This window comes from Heptranchias perlo, chromosome 22 (assembly GCF_035084215.1).
Source record: "Heptranchias perlo isolate sHepPer1 chromosome 22, sHepPer1.hap1, whole genome shotgun sequence".
In the NCBI taxonomy this organism is placed as follows: Eukaryota; Metazoa; Chordata; class Chondrichthyes; order Hexanchiformes; family Hexanchidae; genus Heptranchias; species Heptranchias perlo.
The window spans coordinates 9,771,801-9,798,978 of NC_090346.1; the positions used below are offsets into that span (position 1 = coordinate 9,771,801).

General features: G+C 43.4%; 2 protein-coding genes across 3 annotated transcripts in view; one reads left to right on the forward strand and one right to left on the reverse strand.

Moving 5' to 3' along the window:
• Nucleotides 1–27,178, forward strand: part of LOC137340468 (uncharacterized protein C7orf50-like) — a 283,224-nt gene that overhangs the window by 45,354 nt on the left and 210,692 nt on the right. The window lies entirely within an intron of this gene.
• LOC137340465 (G-protein coupled estrogen receptor 1-like) lies at nucleotides 176–25,771 on the reverse strand. Of its 2 annotated transcripts, none has more exons than XM_068002911.1 (2): nucleotides 25,456–25,771; nucleotides 176–3,399 (listed from the first exon to the last, which is right to left on the reverse strand). In XM_068002911.1, the coding sequence occupies exon 2, from the start codon at nucleotides 2,813–2,815 to the stop codon at nucleotides 1,742–1,744; it is 1,074 nt and encodes a 357-aa protein (XP_067859012.1). In that variant the 5' UTR covers nucleotides 2,816–3,399; nucleotides 25,456–25,771; the 3' UTR covers nucleotides 176–1,741. The 2 variants fall into 2 exon arrangements, with proteins under 2 accessions (XP_067859012.1, XP_067859013.1); XM_068002912.1 differs by lacking the exon at nucleotides 25,456–25,771 and adding an exon at nucleotides 12,823–12,887.

Here is a 27,178-nt window from a genome sequence, read left to right on the forward strand (position 1 = left end):
CATATGGACATTTCATTTTGTCGCATCGCAAAATGTACTCTTTCTGCACATTGTAGAAAACTTGCTGTAATTCGTAACATAACTAGGATAAATTCAGCTGTATTATGACGATAAAGGATAGGTGCAGGTGATATTCTATCCTGGAATTAAGAACACATGTTCCTTTACTATCTTGGTATCAGTACAAACTTTATTTTTTTAAATAACAATTTTGCAATGTAAACTGCATGACATCTCATTTCAGTTTTGCTCAACATTCTATTGAGCAACAATCCCTACACGTAATATTTTGCCTCCCGTTACCTGTTCAAACTATAGTGTCCCCACAGCCATTGCAAGTTGTACATAGGAGCTAAAGGTGTCAGCCATGGCTTAGTGTGTAGCATTCTCACCTCTTAGTCAAAAGGTCGTGGATTCAAGTCCCACTCCAGAGACTTGAGCACGTAATCCAGGCTGAAAGTCCAGTGCAGTACTGAGGGAGTGCTGCACTGTTGGCGGTGCCGTCTTTCAGGTGAGACATTAAACCGAGTCCCTGTCTGCCCTTTCAGATGGGCGTAAAAGATCTCATGGCATTATTCAAAGTTCTCCCCGGTGTCCTGGCCAATAATGAACCCTCAACTAACATCACTAAAACAGATTATCTGGTCATTATCACATTGCTGTTTGTAGGAGCTTGCTGTGTGCAAATTGGCTGTGGCATTTCCTACATTACAACAGTGACTACACATCAAAAGTATTTCATTGGCTGTAAAGCACTCTGGGACATCCTGAGGTTGTGAAAGGCGCTAAATAAATGCAAGTCTTTTCTCCTTTCTTTCTTTCCTTTTTTCTCTTTCTTACCTTCCTTCCTTCTCTCATCACAACAACCAACTGTATTTTGAGCAACCCGATTGTCTTTGCCTCTACCCTGCCTGGGAGGTTACTCTAAAAATTTAATTCTGAGTAATGCATTTCTCCCTGATATTTGTTATAAATTTTCTTTTCAGTAATTTCCATTTTTTTTCTTCACTAGTTTCCATCCATGTCCTCCGCTTCTGCTTTTCTGGTTTATTTTGATGTGATATGTTGCCATTTGTGTGCCTGCAGGCTGCTGTCAAGTTGGAGCATCTCACCTTGGTCACATTTACATGACTAATTGATAAGGCAATTGATTTATCACTTGCCTCCAGCCTTTTCTATACCAAACTGTGGTCCCCAGTCAGCAAATTAGAAACTTGTAGGAAGCTAAACACATATGGCCAACCTTAATTTATGTCTTCATAATTGAACTGAAATGTGTGCTTCTAAATGAAGGTAGAATTATTTTACAAAACATTTAGAATTGACTAAAATTTTGGAGTCCTGCACCCTTTTTATTTTTCTTCCTATTTGGGTGAGGATTTATTTTATGGACTTTAATATCTTTATTAAATATTATTGTGCCTTAAACTACAAGCCTCAAATAAGTCACCAAATAAGTGCTGATTGATAGTTTCCATATAAGTGAACAGCATGATGAGCACGACTGGTGTAGCCAGAGATTGCTGTCATTTACGTCCCAAACTTGTTTGATTGCTAATGGAGGAAGGTGGTCATTCTGGAGTTGAGTCCCATTATTGTGCTTAGGTCAACCCACTTTGAAGTTGACAATTCTGGAAACATTGCTTTTAACCAACTGGCCGAATTGCGGATCATAACCAAAGAAGGTCAATCGCAAGTTGGGCCTCTTCTCAATTGCCTACACTTATAGAGATTTAATCTGCTATGCAAAAGATTCCTGTGCAGTTACAGGAATGTTCCAGTTCAAAGTGTTGTTGCAAAGCCGATAAACTGCGGATACGCTTGCCTTCCTTTTCATGTACAGGCGGAGCTTGTCTCGGAAGGTCTCCCCAAGGAAGCTGTATATAATGGGATTCAGACAACTGTTAGAAAAAGCAGCCAGGTTAACAATGTGACGTGTGAGTGGATAATATTTCCCCAGTGATTCCTTGACGGAAACAGATGGATCCTTTGTGCCTTGTAGGAGCTGATAGCTGATGAACACATTTTCAGGTAACCAACAGATGAAGAAAACCAGAACAACCACAACAATCATGCGGAGGGCCTTCTGACGCCTCTGCCAAATGCGATTATGCTTTTGTGCTTTCATGAGAATCCGTACTATCAGCGAGTAGCAGAGTCCAATGATGAAGAACGGGACGACAAATCCAAGAGTGACTTCCAACCATTGGATCTCTGTAACATCTGCAAAGCAAAAGTGAACTTCCCCCGTGTGGTGGGCCTGTACCACGGCAAAGGGCATTATTGCAGCCAGGATGGCTGTAAACCAGATCAGGCCACAGCTCCATTTTGCATGTTGCAGAGTTCGGAGTGTGCTGGACTTCATAGATTGTGCCAGGGCAAGGTACCGGTCAAAGCTCATCCATGTTAGAAAGAAGATGCTGCTGTACATGTTGATCTGCAGGAAGAGAGACATGAAAGTGCACAGAATGGCTATGTCGTAGTACTTATCATTGAGGTTGAAGACCTCAATGAGGGAATCTGCTACGAGGATGAGATCAGCTACTGCAAGGTTTACAAAATAGAGGTCTGGGATGGTCATTTTCTTGTGATGGTTCAAGTTCACAACCAGGATCAACCCATTCCCAATGAAGCCTATGGGAAATAGAAGAACTGTATATAAGCAGGATAGAAAGAGGCTGATATTATAAAACTGGCCATCCCTTTGGTTTTCGGTGGCATAGCCACAGTATAAGGTTTCATTACAGGAGCTTGTTTCATTTAATTCAGTGTCATTAGAAAATAGTAATATTTGTGATGCTAGGTGAGCTTCCATAATCAAAGGCAGTTTTTAAATTTATAAATAGTGCTTTGACAGCGGTGTTTTAAGTATTTACATTGGTCTGTATTGATGCATTCATTCAATTAGTCCAAATGTTTCAAAAATGAATCTGCCATTCTTTATAATAGCGTGCTTTGTTTGCTGTCTGGAGAATCCAATGGGACGCAAACTTGGTCCCTGCAGTTGCATTGTGATTCTGGTCGATAAATGTCGTGTTGCTCATGTCCGATTCAAAATTTATCTCGCTGGCCTTCGTTCAGGTGCGTATGCCAGTTTGTTGATGCATGCTGTTGAAGATTGAGACTTTAGTGGTGGAAAGCTCTCTGTGCTTGTACGTGTGGTTTTTGTTTCTCTGCCCACCTCGGCTGCTAATCGCAGTTCTTAGAAGTCAAGGCCAAGCTCTTGGGGTGCCAAGCCGAAAAGTCCCGACACCGGGCAGTAGTGTTTTGGTTAGGCATGCGCGATGGTCTCTGGTGACTTTCTGAGAAAAGCTGTTGAAACTTTCCCCCTCTCACATTGAATTGGCCGTCAGTCGTTAACTGGCTATAAAATCCAATTATAGAATCCAAGTGAGCATCCTGCAGTTAATGGAATGGAATGGAATGGGGGGGAGGTGGGGGGGGAAAGAGAGAAAAGTGAATATGGATCAACAAATCCAGTACACAAATAGGACAATTCCCTATTTAAAGAAAACACTTCAATTTGCAGTTGAAAACCTATTCTAATTAATTGAAGATGGGGCATTCATCCAGACACTTGGTAAAAACATTCTGTCCAATTGTATTAGCAAACTGTACGAATGACGACGTACCTTTTATGTGCTGTACTTTCACGAGAAACAAAATGTAGGCGCCGTGATGTGTATAACAAAACAATCTCAAGCGAAGTCTTAACCTAATAATGAAATACCTCCAAGGTTAATCGAATAAGAAAGGACCGCTGCCATATAATTCGTAGTAAACGGGTATAGCTAGCAACTGTTGTGGGGGGAAGGTAATCAATGTTTACTGTAAATGTCAGTTTGATGGAGGGTAGCTTTTTCTGTTTAGCACTTAGGCTGTGGAGTAATCTCTTTGCATACACAATAATTTAGCACTAATGCTGTGTTTGTAACCGTCAATGTACCACAATTATGTTTGCATCTGTCATTTGTGCTAATTACCCCTTTTTAGTACTGAAGGAGAATTTTAATACAGAGCTGAAAATTAGTTTAAAAGAAAATTCCAGATTTCAGAAAGCTAATTAATACCCTGAATACTCTTGTGATATTGTTCAATGTGCTGAGAGATAGATTATCTTTAGCCGCCTGTCATCATCTAATGCTGCACTGCATTATTCATACCGTGCTTTACATTGAGAAAAGTTATTTCCTAGATTTCCCGTCTGTTCGACTCCATTAGAAACGAGCATTTTATTTCTTTCAGACATTGCATGATAGAAGTGACATCTTTGTTAGAGTTCTCCATTATAATGCCATCTCTGGTAAATTTCGACTCTAATGTGACGGTTGATTTTTTTTTGATACAGGGCTATCAATATTTTTTTTATTCGTTCATGGGATTGGGCATCGCTGATGAGGCCAGCATTTATTGCCCATCCCTAATTGCCCTTGAGAAGGTGGTGGTGAGCTGCCTTCTTGAACAAATATCGCACAAAGTTATGACAACACGACTGATGATAAGCAGCACTTTATAGCTTTTTTAAAAAAAAAACTGACTATCTTAAAAACACGTCTAAACTTCCTGCTTCGTAAGCAGTGGAATGTTCAGCACAACAAATGCAAATAAAGTGCAGAATATGAGAGTTATCTTTTTTTAAAAAATGCAGCGCTAGCACATGGTAATTGCATCACTTGTGAAAGCGTGCATGGATTCTGGATTCAAGAAGGTCATGAAGGATTTGTTGCAGGAATTCACATGGAGTGTGTCGACTGGAGAATTTGACAAGTGAGTCTGAAAAACTGGAGGATTTCCTGTGCAGTTAAGACAGTTGCGTGTGGCCTGGGGTGGGGTAGAATTTCCTCAGGATTACACAGCACAGATAGATATTGACAACAACCAAATTATTTAGCGCTTTTTGGGAAAAAAACTGCTTAATTGTTGTCTTCCTTTGTGTCAATCTAACTGAAAACGGCAAATTATACAAAATTGTTCCTCGTGAGAAATTATTTTGGAAAAAGACTCACTTTTTAAAATGTATTTTGAGGGTTTAAAATTAGCACGGATCTCAACTTGCATCTAAGTGTTTATTTAAAAGTTTTTTTTCTGGCTAACATTAATGTGTTAGGAAAGTCAAGGGACATATTCCCATCTAAATCTAAAGCAATCTAAATTATTGCTTTATCACACGTTTCACTCCTTAGTTATTTTTGGTGCAGAAGTTTTAATTTATCAACTTTACAAAGAGTCACCAGTAAGGGCTTACATATCTAATTCCATTGTGTGAAACGCTTAAATTTTGCATGAGTAATGCAGTCATGGTTTTACAGTTCTTCCATGGCCTTGACCCTCCCTATCTCTGTCACCCACTCCAGCCCTACAACCCTCCGAGAACTCTGCGTTCCTCCAATTCTGGCCTCTTGTGCATCCCCGATTTCCTTCGCCCCAACATTGGCGGCTGTGCCTTGAGTTGTCTAGGCCCCAAGCTCTGGAATTTCCTCCCTAAACCTCTCCGCCTCTCCACCTCTGATTCCTCGAAGACGCTTCTCAAAACCTAACTCTTTGACCAAGCTTTTGGTCACCTGTCCTAATGTCTCCCATCTTTGGCTCAGTGTAAATTTTTGTCTTATTACGCTCCTGTGAAGAGCCTTGGGACGTTTTACTACATTAAAGACGCTATATAAATGCAAGTTGTCTGAAATTTACTACTTTTTTTTAACCATGTATGTATTTAAGGAGAACGTGCCTTATCACTTCCTCAATAGCTCAAAGTTCTTTCCAACCGATGAATTATTCTCTTTTTGAAGAGCTGTCACTGTGAAGTAGTCAAACAAGGCAGGCAATTTGCGCACACCAACATCCTGCAAACAGCAATTGAGATCTCGGTGTGTTTTTTTAAACCAGTTTTTGGTCAAGGGACGAATCTTGACAGGACACTGAGAGGACGCCCTCCACGACTTTGAATAGTGACATGGGATCGTTTGCGTCCAGCTGAACCACCAGACAGGACCAAGGTTTAACATGTCAGCCTAGATTATGTACTCCAGGACCAAGGTTTAACATGTCAGCCTAGATTATGTACTCCAGGACCAAGGTTTAACATGTCAGCCTAGATTATGTACTCCAGGACCAAGGTTTAACATGTCAGCCTAGATTATGTACTCCAGGACCAAGGTTTAACATGTCAGCCTAGATTATGTACTCCGGCCCTGGGGTGGACATGGACTCACAACCATCCACCTCAAAGCAAGGGTGCTGGTAGTTTTAAATGTAGCATTTAACTGTCAATATCTTGTTAACTGTGATTTGATAAATCATTTGTACAACACCTTTTAAACAAAATATCTATCATCATCTGGTCTCGTGCAGACAGTAGAATTAAAAAAAAATTTTTTGCTAAAATCCAGGACTTGTGAAATTCATATCCTGTTTAAGATTGCTCTACCCACCCTCCCACCCCCAGCACATAAGAATTGATTGTTTTATTAACATTTAAATTTCACTGAGTTCAGTCAGTGAGCGGTGGGAAAGAGCGAGACCAGAGCGGGGATACGAACAGTGCGGAGAGAGCGGGAGTTCAGTCAGTGAGCGGTGGGAAAGAGTGAGACCAGAGCGGGGATACGAACAGTGCGGAGAGAGCGGGAGTTCAGTCGGTGAGCGGTGGGAAAGAGTGAGACCAGAGCGGGGATATAAACAGTGCGGAGAGAGCGGGAGTTCAGTCGGTGAGCGGTGGGAGAGAGTGAGACCAGAGCGGGGATACGAACAGTGCGGAGAAAGCGGGAGTTCAGTCGGTGAGCGGTGGGAAAGAGCGAGACCAGAGCGGGGATATAAACAGTGCGGAGAGAGCGGGAGTTCAGTCGGTGAGCGGTGGGAGAGAGTGAGACCAGAGCGGGGATACGAACAGTGCGGAGAAAGCGGGAGTTCAGTCGGTGAGCGGTGGGAAAGAGCGAGACCAGAGCGGGGATATAAACAGTGCGGAGAGAGCGGGAGTTCAGTCGGTGAGCGGTGGGAGAGAGTGAGACCAGAGCGGGGATACGAACAGTGCGGAGAGAGCGGGAGTTCAGTCGGTGAGCGGTGGGGAGAGAGTGAGACCAGAGCGGGGATACGAACAGTGCGGAGAAAGCGGGAGTTCAGTCGGTGAGCGGTGGGAAAGAGCGAGACCAGAGCGGGGATACGAACAGTGCGGAGAGAGCGGGAGTTCAGTCGGTGAGCGGTGGGAGAGAGTGAGACCAGAGCGGGGATACGAACAGTGCGGAGAGAGCGGGAGTTCAGTCGGTGAGCGGTGGGGAGAGAGTGAGACCAGAGCGGGGATACGAACAGTGCGGAGAAAGCGGGAGTTCAGTCGGTGAGCGGTGGGAAAGAGCGAGACCAGAGCGGGGATACGAACAGTGCGGAGAGAGCGGGAGTTCAGTCGGTGAGCGGTGGGGAGAGAGTGAGACCAGAGCGGGGATACGAACAGTGCGGAGAAAGCGGGAGTTCAGTCGGTGAGCGGTGGGGAGAGAGTGAGACCAGAGCGGGGATACGAACAGTGCGGAGAAAGCGGGAGTTCAGTCGGTGAGCGGTGGGAAAGAGCGAGACCAGAGCGGGGATATAAACAGTGCGGAGAAAGCCGGAGTTCAGTCGGTGAGCGGTGGGAAAGAGTGAGACCAGAGCGGGGATATAAACAGTCCGGAGAGAGCGGGAGTTCAGTCGGTGAGCGGTGGGAAAGAGTGAGACCAGAGCGGGGATATAAACAGTCCGGAGAGAGCGGGAGTTCAGTCGGTGAGCGGTGGGAGAGAGTGAGACCAGAGCGGGGATATAAACAGTGCGGAGAGAGCGGGAGTTCAGTCGGTGCCAGTCAGAACCCACCCACCACATTCTGCGAGAAAACCAAGCGTGACGTCACGGGGAAACACGTAAGTGGTTGGTGAGTAATTGACTCGTTTTAACTTTCAAAACAAGTGTAACTTAGTAATTGTAAGGTTTTAGTAGCAGTAGAAGGTTTACTAGCAGTTGTAAAGCTTATTGGGAGTAGTGGCGTTTATAAATTTAATTAAGAAAAATAATTAATTAATTAACACATAATAAAGATGGCAAGGCAGGTGATGTGTACCGACTGCAGAATGTGGAAGCTCCTTGATGTCTGTGATCCAGGGCAAACACGTCTGCAATTGTCCAACAGGTTTTTGAGGTATGGACGAAAGCAGGGGCTGCAGGGTGGATGAACAAACTGACCATGGTACAGGAAGCCATTCAAGTGGGGGGAGTTAGTAGGAATGTAGTGGTAGTAGGGGACAGTCTAGTCAAGGGGATAGACACAGTTCTCTGCAGCCAATAATGAGTGCCCAGAAGGCTGTGTTGCTTGACCAATGCCAGGGTTCGGGACATCTGCTCTGGGCTGGAGAGGAACTTGCAGTGGGAGGGGGAGGATCTCTGGATTATTACCTGAGCCATGAACAAATTGGCATAGGGTGGTAGAGAAGATTAGAGAGTTAAATTCGTGGCTGAAAGATAGGTGTGGGAGAAATGGGTTTCGATTCATGGGGCACTGGCACCAGTACTGGGGAAAGTGGGAGCTGTACCGTTGAGATGGCCTTCATCTGAACCGTGCTGGGGCCCTTCTGGCGAATCGTATAACTAGGGTGGAAGAGAGGGCTTTAAACTAAATAGTGGGGGTGAGGGATCAAGTAAGGGAAGATGTGATAAATTAAAGAAAGACGACAAGGCAAGGGAGCAAGGTAGCAATAAGGGAAATGATAATCAGAGAGTGGCAGGAAGGGACAGAGCATGCAAACTTAAGAATGTGCCAGCAGATAAGGCCAGAGGTTGCAAAAATAGTAAAAAGACAGCACTAAAGGCTTTGTATCTGAGTGCGCGTAGCATTCGTAACAAAATGGATGAATTGACAGCTCAAATAGAAATAAATATGTACGATCTGATAGCCATTACAGAGACATGGCTGCAAGATGACAAAGGCTGGAACCTGAATATTCAAGGGTACTTGACATTTCGGAAGGACAGGAAGCTAGGAAAAGGTGGAGGGGTAGCTCTGTTAATTAAGGATGACATGAGTATAATGGAGAGAAATGACCTTAGTTCTAAAGACCAAGATGTGGAATCAGTTTGGGTAGAGATAAGAAATAGTAAAGGCAAGAAGTCACTTGTGGGAGTAGTTTATAGGCCCCCTAACAGTAACTACACTGTAGGACAGGGTATATAGGAAGAAATAATGGGGGCTTGTGAAAAAGGAACAGCGATAATCATGGGTGATTTTGATCTACATATGGATTGGAAGAATCTGATTGGCAAAGGTAGCCTGGAAGATGAGTTCATAGAGTGCTTTCGGGACACTTTCTTAGGGCAGCACATTCTAGTGCCATCCAGAGAGCAGGCTATTGTAGATCTGGTAATGTGTAATGAGACAGGATTAATTAATGACCTCAATGTAAAGGCGCCTCTAGGTAACAGTGATCACAATATGATTGACTTTTGCATTCAGTTTGAGGGAGAGAAGAGTAAGTCTATGACTAGTGTTTTAAACTTAAATAAGGGAAATTATGAGGGCACGAAGACAGCTGGCTAAAGCGAACTGGGAAATTAGGTTAAGGGATATGTCAGTAGAGATGCAGTGGCAGACATTTAATGAGATATTTCATAACACTCAGCAAAGATACATTCCAGTGAGAAGGAAAGACTCTACGGGAAGGACTTACCATCCGTGGCTAACTAAGGAAGTTAAAGATAGTATCAAAATGAAAGAAAAAGCATACAATTTCACGAAGATTAGTGGCAGGTCAGAAGATTGAACAGAATATAAAAAGCAGCAAAGAATGACTAAAAGAATAATGAGGGAGAAATTAGAGTATGAGAGAAAGCTAGCCAGAAATATAAAAACAGATAGTAAGAGTTTCTACAGGTATTTAAAAAGGAAAAGAGTAAGTAAAGTGAGCACTGGTCCTCTAGAGAGTGAGTCTGGGGAATTAATAATGGAGAATAAGGAAATGGCGGATGAATTGAACAGATATTTTGCATCTGTCTTCATTGTAGAGGATACAAATAACATGCCAGAAATAATTTTGAATCAAGAGGTGAAAGGGAGGGAGGAACTTAAAACATTTACAATCACCAGGGAAAGGGTTCTGAAAAAAATATTAGAATAAAAGCTGACAAGTCCCCAGGTCCTGACAGACTTCATCCTAAGGTCTTAAAAGAAGTGGCTGCAGAGATATTAATTTTCCAAAATTCCCTAGATTCTGGAAGGGTCCCATCAGATTGGAAAATAGCGAATGTAACTCCTCTATTCAAGAAAGGAGGGAGACAGAAAGCAGGAAACTACAGGCCAGTTAGCTTAACATCTGTCATAGGGAAAATGCTAGAATCTATTATTAAGGAGGTTATAGCAGGGCACTTAGAAAATCTCAATGCAATCAGGCAGAGTCAACACGGCTTTGTGAAAGGGAAATCGTGTTTGACTGCTTTCTACTTCCTCAAAGAACTAATAAATTAATGTGGATAAAGGGAATCCTGTGGATGTGATGTACTTGGATTTCCAGAAGGCATTTGACAAGGTGCCACATCAAAGGCTACTACACAAAATAAGAGCTCATGGTGTAGGAGGTAAGATATTAGCATGGATAAAGGATTAATTAGCTAACAGGAAACAGAGAGTAGGCATAAATGGGTCATTTTCAGGTTGTCAAGATGTAACGAGTGGAGTGCCACAGGGATCAGTGCTGGGGCCTCAACTATTTACAATCTATATCAATGACTTGGATGAAGGGACCGAATGTATGGTTGCTAAATTTGCTGATGACACAAAGGTAGGTCGGAAAGTAAGTTGTGAAGAGATATAGATAGGTTGAGTGAGTGGGCAAAAATTTGGCAAATGGAGTATAATGTGGGAAAATGTGAACTTGTCCACTTTGGCAGGAGGAATAGAAAAGCAGTAAATTATTTAAATGGAAAGAGATTGCAGAACTCTGAGGTACAGAGGGATCTGGGTGTCCTAGGACATGAATCACAAAAAGTTAGTATGCAGGTACTGCAAGTGATTAGGAAGGCAAATGGAATGTTGTCATTTATTGCAAGGGGAATGGAATATAAAAGTAGTGATGTTTTGCTGCAGGGCATTGGTGAGACCACATCTAGAATACTGTGTGCAGTTTTGATTATCTTATTTAAGAAAGGACATAATTGCTTTAGAGGTGGTTCAGAGAAGGTTCACTCGACTGATTCCTGGGATGAGGGCGTTATTTTATGGGGAAAGGTTGGACAATTTGGGCCCGTATACATCGGAGTTTAGAAGAATGAGAGGTGATCTTATTGAAACATATAAGATCGTGAGGGGACTAGAAGGGGTAGATGTTGAGAGGATGTTGCCCCTAGTTCTAGTCTCTCCCACAAGGGGAAACAGTTTAAAAATAAGGGGTCTCCCGTTTAAGACGGAGATGAGGAGAAATTTTTTCTCCGAGCGTCGTAAGTCTGTAGAACTCCCTTCCCCAGAGAGCGGTGGAGACAGGGTCATTGAATATTTTTAAGGCTGAGTTAGATAGATTCCTGATCAACAAGGGAGTCAAAGGTTATAGTAGGTAGACGGGAAAGTGGAGTTGAGGTCACAATTAGATCAGCCATGATCTTATCAAATGGCAGAGCAGGCTCGAGGGGCCGAATGGCCTATTCCTGCTCTTAATTTGTATGTTCGTACGTACTTCAGTTCAGTCTTCGTTCTGGAATGCACTGCCTGAAAGGGTGGTGGAAGCAGATTCAGCAGTAACTTTCAAATGGCAATTGGATATATACTTGAAAAGGAAAAATATGTTGGGCTGTGGGGAAAGAGCAGGGGAGTGGGACTAATTGGATAGCTCTTTGAAAGAGTCGGCACAGGCACAATGGCCCGAATGGCCTCCTGTGCTGCATGATTCTATGATCAAGATGACATTAATATTCAGTTGATATGTTACTAAATTTTAAGAGCTATTCACTTAGCTACATTCCACTGCTCTTTTCCTCTTTCAAATTTTTCATATCAAAATATTTATCCACTTCCCTTTTAAAAGTTATCAAGGATTCTGCTACCACCACTGTTTCTGTTTCAAATCCATGCTCTAAAAAATTCTCACTACCTCTAACGTTGTTCTTTTTGGTGATCTTAAACTGATGCCCTCCATTTGTTTACGGTTGGTTTACCGTATCAAAACTCCGTATAATTTTGAAGACCCCCATCGGATGATCTCCTCTTAACCTCTGCTCTAATGAAAAGAGAAGTGGGGCTGCAGACAGTGACACCACAAGTCCTGGGCCAGAATGGAGATGATTGAGTAATGACCTCGTCATTCACGCCTGGAGACCGCACTGCTGTAAGTGACTGGGATTGATTTTTTGCACAGAATTTGTATTATGTAACTGACCTCCACTCACTGCATGTTGCTGGAGAAATATCAACTTGTATTATGTAACTATCCTCTACTCGCTCCATTTTGCTGGAGAAATAATCAATTTGTGTTAAGTCCTGCCCCACCTCCAACTCATTGGCTGACAGTGATATCAATACTCCGTTTACTTAAAGCAAAAAGTTGGTAATATTGCCTGATGCATGTTGTGCTGAATTTGATGAATACATTCTGTATGAATGTGACACTGCACTGGGTCCCTCAGGATGGTTGGATGGGGATTTTAAAAAAAAATTCATTCTCTGGATATGGGCATCGCTGGCCTGTTTTTCCGTCCATCCTCTTGTCCGGGATTGTGTTTGAAGGAGAAGGAACCACTGTGCAAAAAGTAAATCTTTTTGTTGCAAAAACACGAGTGTCTTGTTTCACTAAACAGTTTATGAATTTAGACATATTTATATATAAGAAAAACCACCTGTATTTGAGAAGATGAAGTCAGATCCCTTGTTTTACACTTCGATGTAAACTATTTTTTTCCGGCACAATTTGATACTCCCACCATCGTTCACGAGTTGAAACAAAAGGGAGTTTTCGCTCCATTATGATGTTCTAAATTACGCTGTGTAGTCGTATAATGTTAGCTGCCTTGTATAACACGTTCCCTCAAATCGAAGCAGATTGCTTTCAAAATTAATCATTAATAATTTGAAGCTTCGTGTATTTGTTTTCCTGCGACTGTGAAACCTTTGTCTTGGTTGCTTTAATGAAATCTGTTGCATGTCAAAATTGTAATTTACCTTGGTTTCAAGAGATTTTTTATTTTTGAAATAAATAGGTGGGACAGACAGCTGCTAAAGAAAGAAAGAACTAGTATTTATCCCAAAGCGCTTTGACACCGAGGAGAACTCCCCTGCTCTTCTTCGAAATAGTGCCGTGGGTTCTTTTACCTCCACCTGAGAGGACAGACCTCTGTTTAATGTCTCATCCGAAAGACGGCACCTCCAACAGTGCGGCACTCCGTCAGTACTGCACTGAAGTGTCAGCCTAGATTCTGTGCTCAAGTGTCTGAAGTGGGACTTGAACCCACAATCTTCTGACTCCGAGGCGAGAGTGCTACCCACTGAGCCACGAGGCTGACACCGTGGACCTGGATTGTGTGGCTTCTTTTTATTCATGAGGAGGAGGGACACCGTGCCTATACACCAGTTGACTGTCTCTTTTCTGTACAGGTGGCCTGCAGTTTCATAATTTGAACCAATGAGGCATCTTCTTCGCAGTGCAGGCTCGGTGCTCACTCATACAGTACTAGAACGGAGATGGGCTACAACGGCACATATATTTTGTCTGCTGTAAACATTGTGATGAAATCCAGCAGCCTGGTGGAAAAATACAGCAGCCTGGCTGACATCATTCAGCTCTATTAGTTCTTTTCCTAGAGTCAGTCAGTATGTAATGTAGAAGAGAGACTGGACCTTGGCAGTTGGAGCATTTCACTTGGAGGTGGAAGTTGGCCACGTTTGAAGTTCCCTGTTGGTTTAGCAATGGCGGTGGATTGGGGTCAGAAGTCAAGCAAATATAGCTGGTTTAGTTGATCTCTCAGTTGGATAAGAATCTTTGGAGCCTTGGAAGATGAAAATTACTAGTGGAGAAATATGATATTTGTAAATACACTGCACTCCATTTAAATGTAAAGTGCTGACTTGACTTCCAGTCCTACAAATGCAAATTTTTTTGTTGGCCCTCCATGGCCTTGCCCCTCCCTATCTTTGTAACCTCCTATAACCCTCCAAGAACTCTGCGTTCCTCCAATTCTGGCCTCTTGCGCATCCCCGATTTCCTTTGCTCCTCCATTGGCGGCCCATCCTTCAGCTACCTAGGATCTAAGCTCTGAATTCCATCCCTAAACCTCTCTGCCTCTCTACCTCTCTCTCCTCCTTTTAAGATGCTCCTTAAAACCTACCTCTGATCAAGCTTTTGGTCACCTGCCCTAATGCCTCCTTATGTGGCTCGGTGTCAAAGTTTAACTAATAACACCCCGCGAAGCGCCTTGGGACGTTTTACTACGTTAAAGGTGCCAAAATAAATGCAAGTTGTTGTTGTTGTGTAACCTGTTTTTGTATGATTTGGCTCAAGATTATTTTTGTGCCTGTTTGTTTACATTATGGTATTGGGATAGAATCTCTTTGATCTTAGTGTTCTTCAAAAAAAAATGTATTCTTCAATTTTCTCCCACCCTCATCCCATTCCTCTCTATTGGAGTACAGTTCCACACTGGGCACAAGGCGGGGGGCATGGGGGTACCTCCTAAGTGTCCATCATTCACGTGTGAGCAGTGATGGTGATTGTCACCGAGCGGGCAACTATGCAGAACATTGCAACTTAGCTGCAGCCTATTTGCACACATGAACCCCCAGCAGGAGAGCTGTATGGCCATCAGGAGCAGGCACCTTGGCTGTTTCCTCCTAATGCCCTTCCCCTCCAACCACAGGTGTCAGCCGTGGCTCAGTTGGTAGCGCTATCACCTCTGAGTCAGAAGGTTGTTGGTTCAAGTCCACTCCAGAGACTTGAGCACAAAAATCAGGCTGACACTCCAGTGCAGTACTGAGGGAGTGCGGCATTGTCTGAGGTGCCGTCTTTGTGATGTTCTGTCCTCTCAGGTGGATGTAAAAGATCCCATGACACTGTTTCGAAGAAGAGCAGGGAAGTTCTCCCCGTTTTTTCTGGCCAAAATTTACCCCTCAACCAACATCACCAAAGCAGATTATCTGGTTATTATCACATTGTTGTTTGTCTGGGAGCAAATTGGCTGACGTGTTCCTAAATTACAATAGTGACTACACTTCAAAAAGTACTTTGTTGTCTGTGAAACGCTTTGGGACGTCCTATGGTTGTGAAAGGTGCTATATTAATGCAATTTCACTCTTCATGGAGCACTCTGGTCAATTGTAGCACCGTTGCCTTAACTCAGATCAGACCTGTAATCTTTTCAGTGTGCATAGCTCAGACTATACTTCTGAGTTACTGGGGAGCTAATCTGGGTCAGTCTACACCTGATTTTCATTAAATTCTTTACTGCTGTGTAAACTGCCGTACAGTACATCAAATCAACACGAGCCTGCTCTGAAAAATATCAGATTGCTATTTTTAACAACTTTTTATGGTGCCTTTTCTGTTTATAATCTCGGTCCAATACAAATTGTAATGATTTTATTAAACAATTATATTCTCTCTGGTGAATTCTTATGTTTCTATCAAGTTGAAGCATGTTAGTGCAGGGGAAATAAAACACTTTTACACTTTAGGTACCCAATCAGCATGGAGTACTCATAGGGCAGATGTAATTAAACTGTTGTAAATCTCATTTGATTCTGCACCAATATTATATTTCAGCCTAATAGTCTGAGGATCATCTTGCTGGCAAGGGATGTTTGTACTGTAGGCTCACATCCACTAGAGACTAGTTTGAGTCTTCCTAGTTTGAACCATTCCCCAACTCACTTCATTTTGTAGCAAATAGCAGAGAGACACATTCATTCCATCAGCTTAAGCCAATCTGAGCCACTGAGCCGAAAGAACAGGACAATGCTTTATCATCTTGTGCCATCCATTTCCCGAATCTGATTCTACAAAGGGACAGCAATTTCAGAAAGAGACTCCGTTTATTTCCACGGGGGTCAATTATACCTCCCTGCCCCACCCCGACCATAGCTCCCCTGCAACCCAGGGCCATTAATGTCAGTTGTAGCAGTACCAGTGTCACTCCGGCTGAGTCCTACTGACACGACACAAAACGGGAGTGGTGCCGCTGCTCCGGTATCTGCTTCCAGTGCTCGCTCACCTTAAATGAGCAAGAAAAGGAGATTTAACTTCACTATTAAATCTAAATAATTCAGGACTTTTTAAAAAAAAAAATTGCTGTCTGTAGAAGTGTGGCCTAATTCATTACATGTTTTAAAGCAAACTATCAGCTTCAGTGATAAACAAGTCAGTCTCCAAAAGACAATTCTACACCTCCTCCCATCCCACACATCCATGTCCTGGGGTAGTGCTAATATTAGTGTTAATAGTAAATCCTTCAGGAGACTTTCTACAAAGCTGCTGAGATGGTCGTGTGAAGTGGGCGTTGAAAAGGCAGCCGATTATCTTGTTATCCCAACAGTTTATTGGATTTTCTTTCCTAATGACAAAATGTTCAGGAGGCATCAGATGCTGACTCAAAACCCATAACGTGTATCGTGCACATTTCCACTGTACATGAACATCAAAGATCTATAAATACTAGTACATTGGTCACAGCAAAACACATTACATTCGAGGAAGTAAAAACGTTCAGACTTCAGGGTACAGTTTCACAAATCCTTAAAAGTAGCAATGCAGTTAACAAGGCCGTAAAAATGCAAACAAAGCACTGGGGTTCATTTCCAGAAGAATGACATTGAAAAGCAGAGAAGTTATGCTAAACTTATATAGAACGTTGGTTAGAACACACTTGAGTACGGTGCATGTGTTCTCGTCTCCATATTAGAAAAAGGATATAGAGGCACTGGAGAAGGTGTAAAAAAGATTTATAAAGATGATACCAGAATTCGAGATTCTAACTGTCAGGAAAGGCTGAACAGTTCTGGGGCTCTTTTCTCTAGAAATGAGAAGGCTGAGAGGTGACCTGATCGAGGCCTTTAAAATTATGAAGGGGGTTTCGTAGGGTAGATGTAGAGAAGATGTTTCCACTTGTGGGGGAATCCAAAATTAGAGGCCATAAATACAATATAATCACTAATAAATCCAATAAGGAATTCAAGAGAAACTTCTTTACCCAGGGAATGGTTAGAATGTGGAACTTGCTCCCACATGGGGTAGTCAAGGGGAAGCTGGATAAGTAGGGAGAAAGAAATAGAAGGATAGGCTTAGATGAAGTAGAGTGGGAGGAGGTTTCTGTGGAATGTAAACACATTCATGGACCTGTTGGGCCAGGTGGCCTTTTCCGTACTGTACATTCAGTGTAATTCTATATATAATGCTTTCACATCCTCAGGACGCCCCAAAGCACTTTACAAACAAAGAATTACTTTTGAAGCGTAGTCACTGTTGTCATGCAGGTAAACGCGGCAGCCAATTTGCGCATAGCAAGGTCCCGCAAACAACATTGGGATAAATAAAATGTTATGTCCAGTGAAGAGACTCCCTCCTCGGGTTCTTACTAAACTGTGAGTTTCTACAGTGAAAGGCAAATCAGATGCCATTCTCTCAGGCCAGTGCCTATCTCCGCCTGGAGCTGAGAGGCATACAGAAGAGGTCTGCTGGCAATATCTCATTCACATTTTCTTCTCCGACCAAAAGTGAGAGACATGCGGCACCTCTGAACCAGTGCGGCTGAGACCTGGAACTTACAACGCAGGCTGAAACTGTGTCCTCTGCTCTGTGCTATGTACCACTGTTGGCCCCAACATTGAAGGTTTTCTGAAGAATAAATATTAATGTAGAATGACAATGTTGCTACAATTTTATCTGTAGCTTTCAGCAATTATTCATGTGGGAGCCTCCTGAATGAATAGTGGCAAGCTATTTGACAGTGAGGAACATCGCAGCAAGCCTTAACCGGCTCTCACTTGTCACATATACATACACGTGTGCAGAGGCTGCTGTATATTATTCCTTAGTGATGTTTGACTCACTATGATATTGCTGTGCAATAATGATTGTGTTATTTAGTGTCCTAAATTCTTAATTTAATCTTTTCAAATACCATGGGGAATAGTTTGCACCCTTGAGTGAATGTGCAGCCATGCACTGTCCACACATGTTAAACCTCCCTATCCCAAAAAAAGGAAAAATTGAAATGATAGAAGCTGACAGCCTGGTAACCGTGTGACGACCCAGTGGGAGAGCACTCTATTCAGAGACTGGAGCACAACATCTATGCCAACACTCCCAGTGCTAGTACTGAGGGAGTGCAGTATTGTCTGAGGGTGCAGTCTTTGGGTTGAGACACTAAACCCAGGCCCACCCACGGCACTCTTTTGAAGAAGAACAGGGGAGTTCTCCCCGTGTCCTGGCCAATTCCTCAACCAACATCACTTTTTAAAAAAAAACATTATCTGATCATTATTATATTGCTGTTTGTGGGAGCTTGCTGTCTGCAAATTGGCTGCCACATTTCCTACATTACAACTGTGACTAATGCAAAAGTGCTTCATTGGCTTTGGGACGTCCTGAGGTTGTGAAAGGCGCTATATAAACGCAAGTTCTTCTTCTTCACGTGCTAATGGAGCTGAAATCAAGGCTTACCTTCAACTGGCTTCCCCACAACCTCTGCCCCAATGGGCACAATTTTGTTAATTTTGGAATGAATGCCATGGTTATAAACTTTACAAATGTCTCAGAGCAGCGTGACTCTTCCAAATCCCCCTCCTCCCAACCCCCCAAAAATGTGATACTTAATCGATTTTAAAATTAATTTCATTGGTGCAAGCGAGGAGTAGTTGAGGCGAATGGAATCAGTGCATTTAAACACATGAGGGGGGAAGGAATAAAAGGTTATGCTGATAGGAGTAGATGAAGAGGGGTGGGAGGAGGCTCATGTGGAGCATTGATGAGTTGGACCGAGTGGCCTGTTTCTGTGCTGTAAATTCTATGTAGAGCAGCAGGAATATCTCCCCTCGATCAGCACTGCTTAAAGAAATGAATGGCTGCTACTGAAGTGGCATTTAGGAAATGTAAAAAATTCAACGACGGGCCATTGTTTCTGATCAGTGTACTTGGTGAGCATCGCTGGATGAACACACAACTGCTCTGATAAAACACTGACCCCCCTCAGTGAACAAGATACAAAATTCAGGAATCTAAAGCGAGAGGTAATATACTTCAAGTAGTATTCTGTTTGACATGGTGGATTTTCAAAAAACTGTTTTGTTCTGGTTTCTTGTTGATGATGATGTGGTTACAAGCTTCCCACTGTGTTGCAGAAGGATGTTTATACCATTTATGAAGGATTCCGATTTTATAAATGTGTTAAATTCCAGTACCATAGTGTCATTTGGCTGGGTTCAGCTAAACAGATTATTGCAATTTTCCATGTAGACAAAACCAATTACAAAATACAAGACAAGTGTACCTGCACTGATTGCAGCTGATTGCTAGGAAATTCTCTAGAACAGCAGTAAATGGGAGCCTGTTCGCCTTGTTTCTCTTTACGTAGGTTTAACATTAAAGCAAGCAGAATCTAGTATCTCTGTAATGCTCGGTAATAATCAGCTCCTGCTGTACTCCCACGCTCACCTTTCTCTTAAATTCTTGCTAAAGCTCAGGGGGGTTTCCAAACCTCTGCTGCCCGTATCCTAACTCGCACCAAGTCCCGTTCACCCATCATCCCAGTGCTTGCTGACCTACATTGGCTCCCGATCCGGCAACGCCTCAATTTTAAAATTTTCCTCCTTGTTTTCAAATCCCTCCATGGCCTCGCCCCTCCTTATCTCTGTAACCTCCTCCAGCCCTTCAACCCTCCAAGATCTCGGCGCACCTCCAATTTTGGCCTCTTGCTCATTCCCCATTTTCATTGCCGTGCCATCAGCTGCCTAGGCCCTAAGATCTGGAATTCCCTCCCTAAACCCCTCTACTCTCTCCTCCTTTAAGACTCTCCTTAAAACCTACCTCTTTGATCAAGCTTTTGATCACCTGTCTTAATGTCTCCTTATGTGGGTCGGTGTCAAATTTTGTTTGATTACGTTCTTGTGAAGCACCTTGGGACATTTTAATGCATTAAATACACTACATAATGCAGTTGTTGTCTGTTGTTGTCGTCCCCTGATCAGTTAGCTGGAAATACATCGCCCAGTGTGGCATTGAGCCATACGAATTCACTCCTCCATTCAGTTTCAGCAGAATTATCTTTTGCCCCCTTGTTCTGGAGGATACAGTCCTGCAGGAACCAGTAGTCCTCTGGGACCTCACCCAAGTGGTCATTATCCATGTGTTAACCTAAATAGTGAGTTCCCTCCACCCCTGCCCACCACCCACAATAGCCCAGGGGCTCTGAAGTGAATTGTGCCCACTCTCCCGCCACCAAGGCTGAGATTAGCTAGTCTGTTGGGAATTGCACTAGGGACGTTAGTAGGAACAGGAGTAGGCCATTCAGCCCCTCGAGCCTGTTCTGCCATTCAACTAGATCATGGCTGATCTGTATCTTATCTCCATCTTCCTGCCTTGGTTCCATAATCCTTAATACCCCTGCCTAACAAAACTCTTATCAATCTCAGTTTTGAAATTTTCAGTTGACCCCCAGCCTCAACAGCTTTTTGGGGGAGAGAGTTCCAGATTTCCACTATCCTTTGTGTGAAGAAGTGCTTCCTGACATCACCCCTGAAGTGAGCATGAGTAAAGAGTACAGCAGAAGCTGATTATTATCGAGCATTACAGACACAAGGTACTACTTCATTGTTAAAACCCTGCAAACAGAAACAAGGCAAACCGCTTCCCATTTGCTCAGCAGGTCAGGCAGCATCTATGGAGAGAGAAAGAGAGTTAACGTTTCAGGTTGATGCCCCTAAAGTTCTGATGAAAGGTCATCGACCTGAAGCGTTAACTCTGTTCCTCTCTCCACAGATGCCACCTGACCTGTTGAGTGTTTTCCAGCATTTTCTGTTCTTATTTCAGATTTCCAGCATCCACGGTATTTTGCTTTTGTTTAGGTTCCTGTTTTTTTTTACAGAAAGCACTTGGTCCATGTCATCTCCTGGACTGGTTTCGATCGCCTGAGGGAGTCGGAGAGGAATTTCCCAGAGTATTTTTTCCCTTATGGGTTTTCTTTTATTTTGCCTGTCCTAGGAGATTACATGGCTGGTGGGGGGGGGGGGAGGGAGGAGGAGGAGGAGGAGGAGGAGGAGGAGGAGGAGGAAGAGGAAGAGGAAGAGGAGGGAGAAGGGAGAAGGGTGGAAGAGAGAGAGTGGGAAGAAGTGTTGAGTCATGATTGTCCAGCCATCATGGTGTGGGGCAAGCTGGATGGACCATCTGGTCTTTACCTGCCTGTCAGGTTCGTTATGTTTTACCGTTGTTCTGGAATTTCCTAGCAAACTGCTGCAGAGTGCATTTCACAATAACCGTGCAATTAATTGCATCGCAAGTATTAATGCCCTTTTTGTGCAAATGGATAGGGTGGGCGGCTTCAGGTAGAAATGGAACCCTTGCAGCTTTTGACTCTCCATTTGTGATGTCATCCAAATGCCCCCCCCCCCCCGCTTTTCTTTTGACACTGCAGCGATAATGTCACCACAACCAGGGATTCATTCATTGTCTGCAAAACCTCCGGACTGAATCATCACAATTTCTTCTGAGAAATTCAGTTGCAAGAAGCAAATTAGATTGAATTGAAATAAGTTGCCTTTGTGTGCAGCCTCCCCCAATTTGTTTGTGCATAAGTAAGAAGACCTGTTTTCTTTTGTGATTTAATAAATCCTCAAATTTATTGATCACCTATCTGAATTTTATCTGTTAAATAGACTCAACAGCTACCGATGCCCACAACTGTTTTGTTTTGTTTTAGCAATGAAAATCAATATTCTGATACTGAATGCTAGAAGTACAGTGCACCATGAACCTTCCTTAATTAGGCATATCAAAAGAGCAGGAAAAAGCCCTGGAATTTTATTGTACGTCAGTCTTTGTTTTGTTGAAAGATATTTTCATGGCGCATGAAGGATTACACGGTAAATCGGGGTTTCTACTTTATAGAACAATTCAGTGCTGTGAGCAAATTCTTCTGGGACATTTTGACATTAAGTTTTCCTCATCTGTCTCACTGAATTTTAATTCTGCCATCCGATCTACTACTACTACAACAACAGCGTGCATTTATATAGCGCCTTTAACGTAGTAAAACGCCCCAAGACACTTCACAGGAACATTATCAAACAAAATTTGACACTGAGCCACATAAGGAGATACTAAGACAGGTGAGGCAGGTTTTAAGGACCGATTTAAAGGAGGAGAGAGCGAGGCGGAGAGGTTTAGGGAGGGAATTCCAGAGTTTAGGGCCGAGGCAGCTGAAGGCCGATGGTGGAGTGAAGGAAATCGGGGATGTGCAAAAGATCAGAATTGGATGAGGTTGGGAGGAGGTTACAGCGATAGGGAGGGGCGAGGCCATGGAGGGATTTGAAAACAAGGATGAGAATTTTTAAATCGAGGTGTTGCCAGACCGGGAGCCAATGTAGGTCAGCGAGCACAGGGGGTGATGGGCGAACGGGACTTGTTGCGAGTTAGGATACGGGCAACAGTGTTTTGGATGAGCTCAAGTTTACGGAGGCCTGGTGGGAGGCCTGCCAGGAGAGCATTGGAATAGTCAAGTCTAGAGGTAACAATGGCGTGGTGAGGATTTCAGCGGCAGATGAGCTGAGGTAGACTGGTGATGTTACGGAGGTGGAAGTAGGCGATCTTGGTGGAGAGGATATGTGGTAGGAAGATCAACTCCGGGACAAATAGGACGCCAAGAATGCGAACGGTCTGGTTCAACCTCAGACTGTGGCCAGGGAGAGGGATGGAGTCGGTGACTAGGGAATGGAGTTTGTGGTGGTTTTGTATACCCAATTTTGTGTGGGTAGACATTGCGTCACGAGGAAGGACGCATTGGGTGGCCAGTGGCAGGTGCGTGGGGGTATTTATAAATATATCTAAATATTGCCTGTAGCTCAGCGACAAACATATATTATAACCTGAAAATTAGTCAATATTGGTGTCGTTCTAACACTACTAAATGGATTTCTAGAATAAGGAATGTTTCTGTTGGTTTGTGCTTTGTGAAGCCAGTAGGCAAAAGGCAACATTGATCACTGAAAATTGTCACCATCCATTTGAATATTTTGTCATGGATGATTAGGGTTGCCAACTCTGGTTTGACGTATTCCTTGAGGTTTGATCACATGACCTCCCATCTCCAACCGCCCGGTCCAGTCAAACAGCCTGTTTTTCCCATCGCCAGGTTTTATATAACTAATAAACGAAAGTTTAACGCCCCAATGATTTTTCTCCTGGGTTTTTGCTCACAGCAGTGTCCAGGAGATTAATCTTAATTCCAGGGGACTCCAGGTCAATCCTGGAGGGTTGGCAACCCTGTATTGAGTCAGGGTCTGTCATGTTTTTTTTTCCTCGCCTAATCTAGACAATTATTCACTTGTTGTTGTATTACAAGGCTGTAACACATTGCGAGGTTCTAATAGGGTTTGTAAATTTACAATGTAGCTCAAACTCCTAAAATTGGAAGATTGTGTTACATTGGTCATGCTTTCCCAGGCAATTGTTAATACCTACAAGAGCAAAGCATGCTAAGATTCTACAGGTAGACTGGCTTCTTGGCTTGTATCTCCCGCTCAGTTCAAATGCTGTTCTTGTGCATGTTATTTTCTGTAGCTACCTCAGAGTTCTTCCATTCAGGCTTAAACCATATGCCTGGAAGAGGGGTTGGGTTGCCCACTCTAGTTGGACGTATTCGAGGAGGTTTTATCACATGACCCACTGCTCCAACCGTCTCACCCCCACGCTCCTGCCAGTGGCCACCCAACGCGCCCTTCCTCGTGACGCAACGCCTACCCACACCAATTGGAAAGCGAACAGACTCTTAGTTACAAGATTTGATGGTTTCTTGACTGATTTACAGTTTTTTTTCCCCATTACCGATATTTCTATAACTAATAAACGAAAGTTTTCAAAGAAAATGAAAAAACACAATTTTTTTGCTCAATGCCGCAATGACCCCTCCTCCCCTCCCTCCAGGTTGCCTGCATCAGTGTCTGGGAGATTAATCTCCAATTCCTGAAGACTCCAGGACAATCCTGGAGGGATGGCAACCCTTAAGTGAGGCAGTATAACCAATAACACTGAAGTCCTCCGATGTATCCAGAACACATGCCGACAAATTAGTCATTTTGTCCCCTTCCTTGTTTCACCCTGGCCAGACACTTACTCAGCTGTGAAGGTGGGTATGTGATCTGTTCCTAGGCCATTGTCGATGCTTTCTACATTACAACAGTGACCACACTTCAAAAGTACTTCATTGGCTGTAAAGTGCTTTGGGACATCCTGAGATCGTGATAGGCGCTATATAAATGCAAGTTCTTTCGTTCTTTTTCCTATAGCTGGTCGCTGGGAGACATCAGTGACCACCCAGATTGACTCTCCTCTTTTGTATTCTTTCTCTTCTTCGCCCACTTCTCCCTGGTGCAGAGGTGCCCCAGTTTTGACGTCGTTCAGATCAGGAAGTGGATGGAGCAGGACTCAAGCCTGTGCCCCACCCCATTCCGTGGCATTGAGCAGCAGTGTGAGCGCCACAGTACTGCCAATGTTATGTGACTTTTTTATATTTTGGTGCTGAAATTCCCTTCAGCACACGAAACACTTAACGTGGTCCAAGCTATTGTTTAATTTCCAGATTAATTTCTGCTGGGTCCAGTAGCTTCAAAATAACAGTAATTGAACAATGCTTTTTTTTTGTTATTGTTGGATACGAGCCTTGAATACTTGATTACCTCAGCCTCACACCCTGCATACGTTGGTGGCGAGCAAGGGTGTAGGCTGGGTTTTGTCAGGTATGCTGCCCGCTTACAAATGCGTTATTATTTTTTTTGGAATTTGCCTTTCATTTGTAAGGACCAAAGCACCCGGTAATGCTACCTACCCCTTATTAATGAAAAGAAAACGAACCTTTTTGGGTGGCATTCACTATCGCCGCTGTGCTACCTCTGATTTAACGTCCATGCACTCTACCTGCAATCGATCCAAGGTTGCGGAGTGATTAGAAAATGTGAGCACCGCACATTTAGTGACTGAAAGAAATCTCCCCCACCACAAAGGTGGTGGGGTGGGTAGAGAGAAAGATCTACAAATTCCTTAACAAAGCCCGATTAACATTTGGTCTTGATTAACATCGGCTGGTGCATATTTACCTAAAGTACTGTGCTTAAAAAAAAAAAGAACAATAAGCACACTTCAAAACACTAACTACTGTCACAGTATTGTCTATTGTTTCTTAGCACACATTCCACAAACATCAGTGAGCGAAATCACTGCAGCAATGGGGTTCTCCTGCACGTCCCGATTGCAGAGCAGCCCAGTTTTGCAATAGTACCTGTTAGTTCAGCCTCTAGATTGTAGTTATCCACCCAAGGAAAGATCGGCAATGAAACTGATGGAGCTGTTTCCTTATCTCCTTGCGAAACACCAGTCTGTGTATTAATCTGAGCCCCCGAGGACTGTGCAGAGATTGGGCGTAACTGAAGGTTTCTAGACCAAACTAAACGCCACCTGCTGTGCAACTGAGATCCAGCGAGCATCCATGGCATCGGAGAGCAGCGAATCAAATAAGTCTTATGCAAAGTTAAGCACTCCTCCTGTATGGCTGTGGTTAGTTCATCCTGTTGTGCTGTATCCTTAGCAACTGAAAGAGGAAAAAAAGTAGATGTGTCTTTGAGTAGGCTACTCAAGCCTGTCTTCATGTCTTATCCAAATGTTTGCCTAGTTTGTGTGGACGTGACTAATTTGTTACTAAAACAGTGTGTGAAAAAATGGTGACATTAACTCCCTTGTGTACATGGTCATCCCTGAGGACTGATACGATCTATTTGTATGTCTGGTGCTGTCAGACGAGGCCAGTCATGGCGAAACTTATCAGCAGACTGCCTATAAATAAATTTCCTCAAGCAAATGATTTTGTTTTCAGTAGCCACTCTGCCAAGAGTCAACTTGAAACCCTAGAATTGATAACATTGTGAAACTAGCACCAACTATTAGTTTTTCCTTACAATCCGGGGCGGACGGGCTATATGGGAAATGGGGGAGATTTCTCGAAAGCCCCTGTGCATGGTTCCATAATGCCGTATTATCGGTGCCCCCTTTTTCTGTGAAAATCCTGAAGAATCCTGCACCCTTTCAGGGGAACCAGTCCGCCCCTGAAAACTATGACAGCGGAGATGAGTTAGTTGAGAGAAATACTGGGAGTATCCAGGATGCAAAGAATCCAGAATGGTATAGTAGGAACATGGCTTGGACAAGAAACAACATTTATTCAGAAGATCCAAGAAACAACGACTGTTATGGTTTGGGGAATGTTTCAAGAAAGGAAACATTTCATGGCCCTGCACACAGAAGTACATGGAACAAGAAGCCGAGGAAGACCAAGGAAGCGCTGGATAGACAATGTCGAGTGACTTGTCACAGAAAGGGATCCAGATGATTGAAGCGGCCAGGCTAGTTCAACAGTGGAGTGAATTCATTTGGCCCCATTGTTGCTGCTGAACTGACGGAAATTTAGTCGTAGCAGTAGCATCATTTTTTTAAGGCCCTTTATTTTACTTTTTCTGGGGGGTTGGGGGTGGGAGAAAGGGGCATGGCAGTGCAGTCAATTCTGGATTCTTGGCCCTGCCATTGGAAGGGCAGGAGAGGGGTATAAAGGACGGCATAGAAGGGGTATAGGGAAACACAGATGCTCAACAAAGGTCAGTCACTAAGGCCTGACCCATGTCTTGTGAGGAGGAAGGAAAATGTAATGGTGAGCTGCTTCTGCCTGTACTTGTGGAGTTTTAACTTGTCCCGGGTTGAGTGGGGACCGGAGCATGCAGGACCTCCAACTTGCATGGTTCTGCTCCCTCACTAAGACCTTGTTTTCCTTAGTTACGGTTGGTTCAGGAAGAGACTCGATGGGTCCACTGCTATGGCTCTCCCAGCCAGTACCTGACCCTGCAAGACCCCATTTGGAAGGCTTGCAGCCCAAGCACGCAATTCACCTGTAGGTAACAAAATGGCTAAATAAAATGATTCTAGTTGAGCAATTATGTTTAAAAATTTTGATTAAA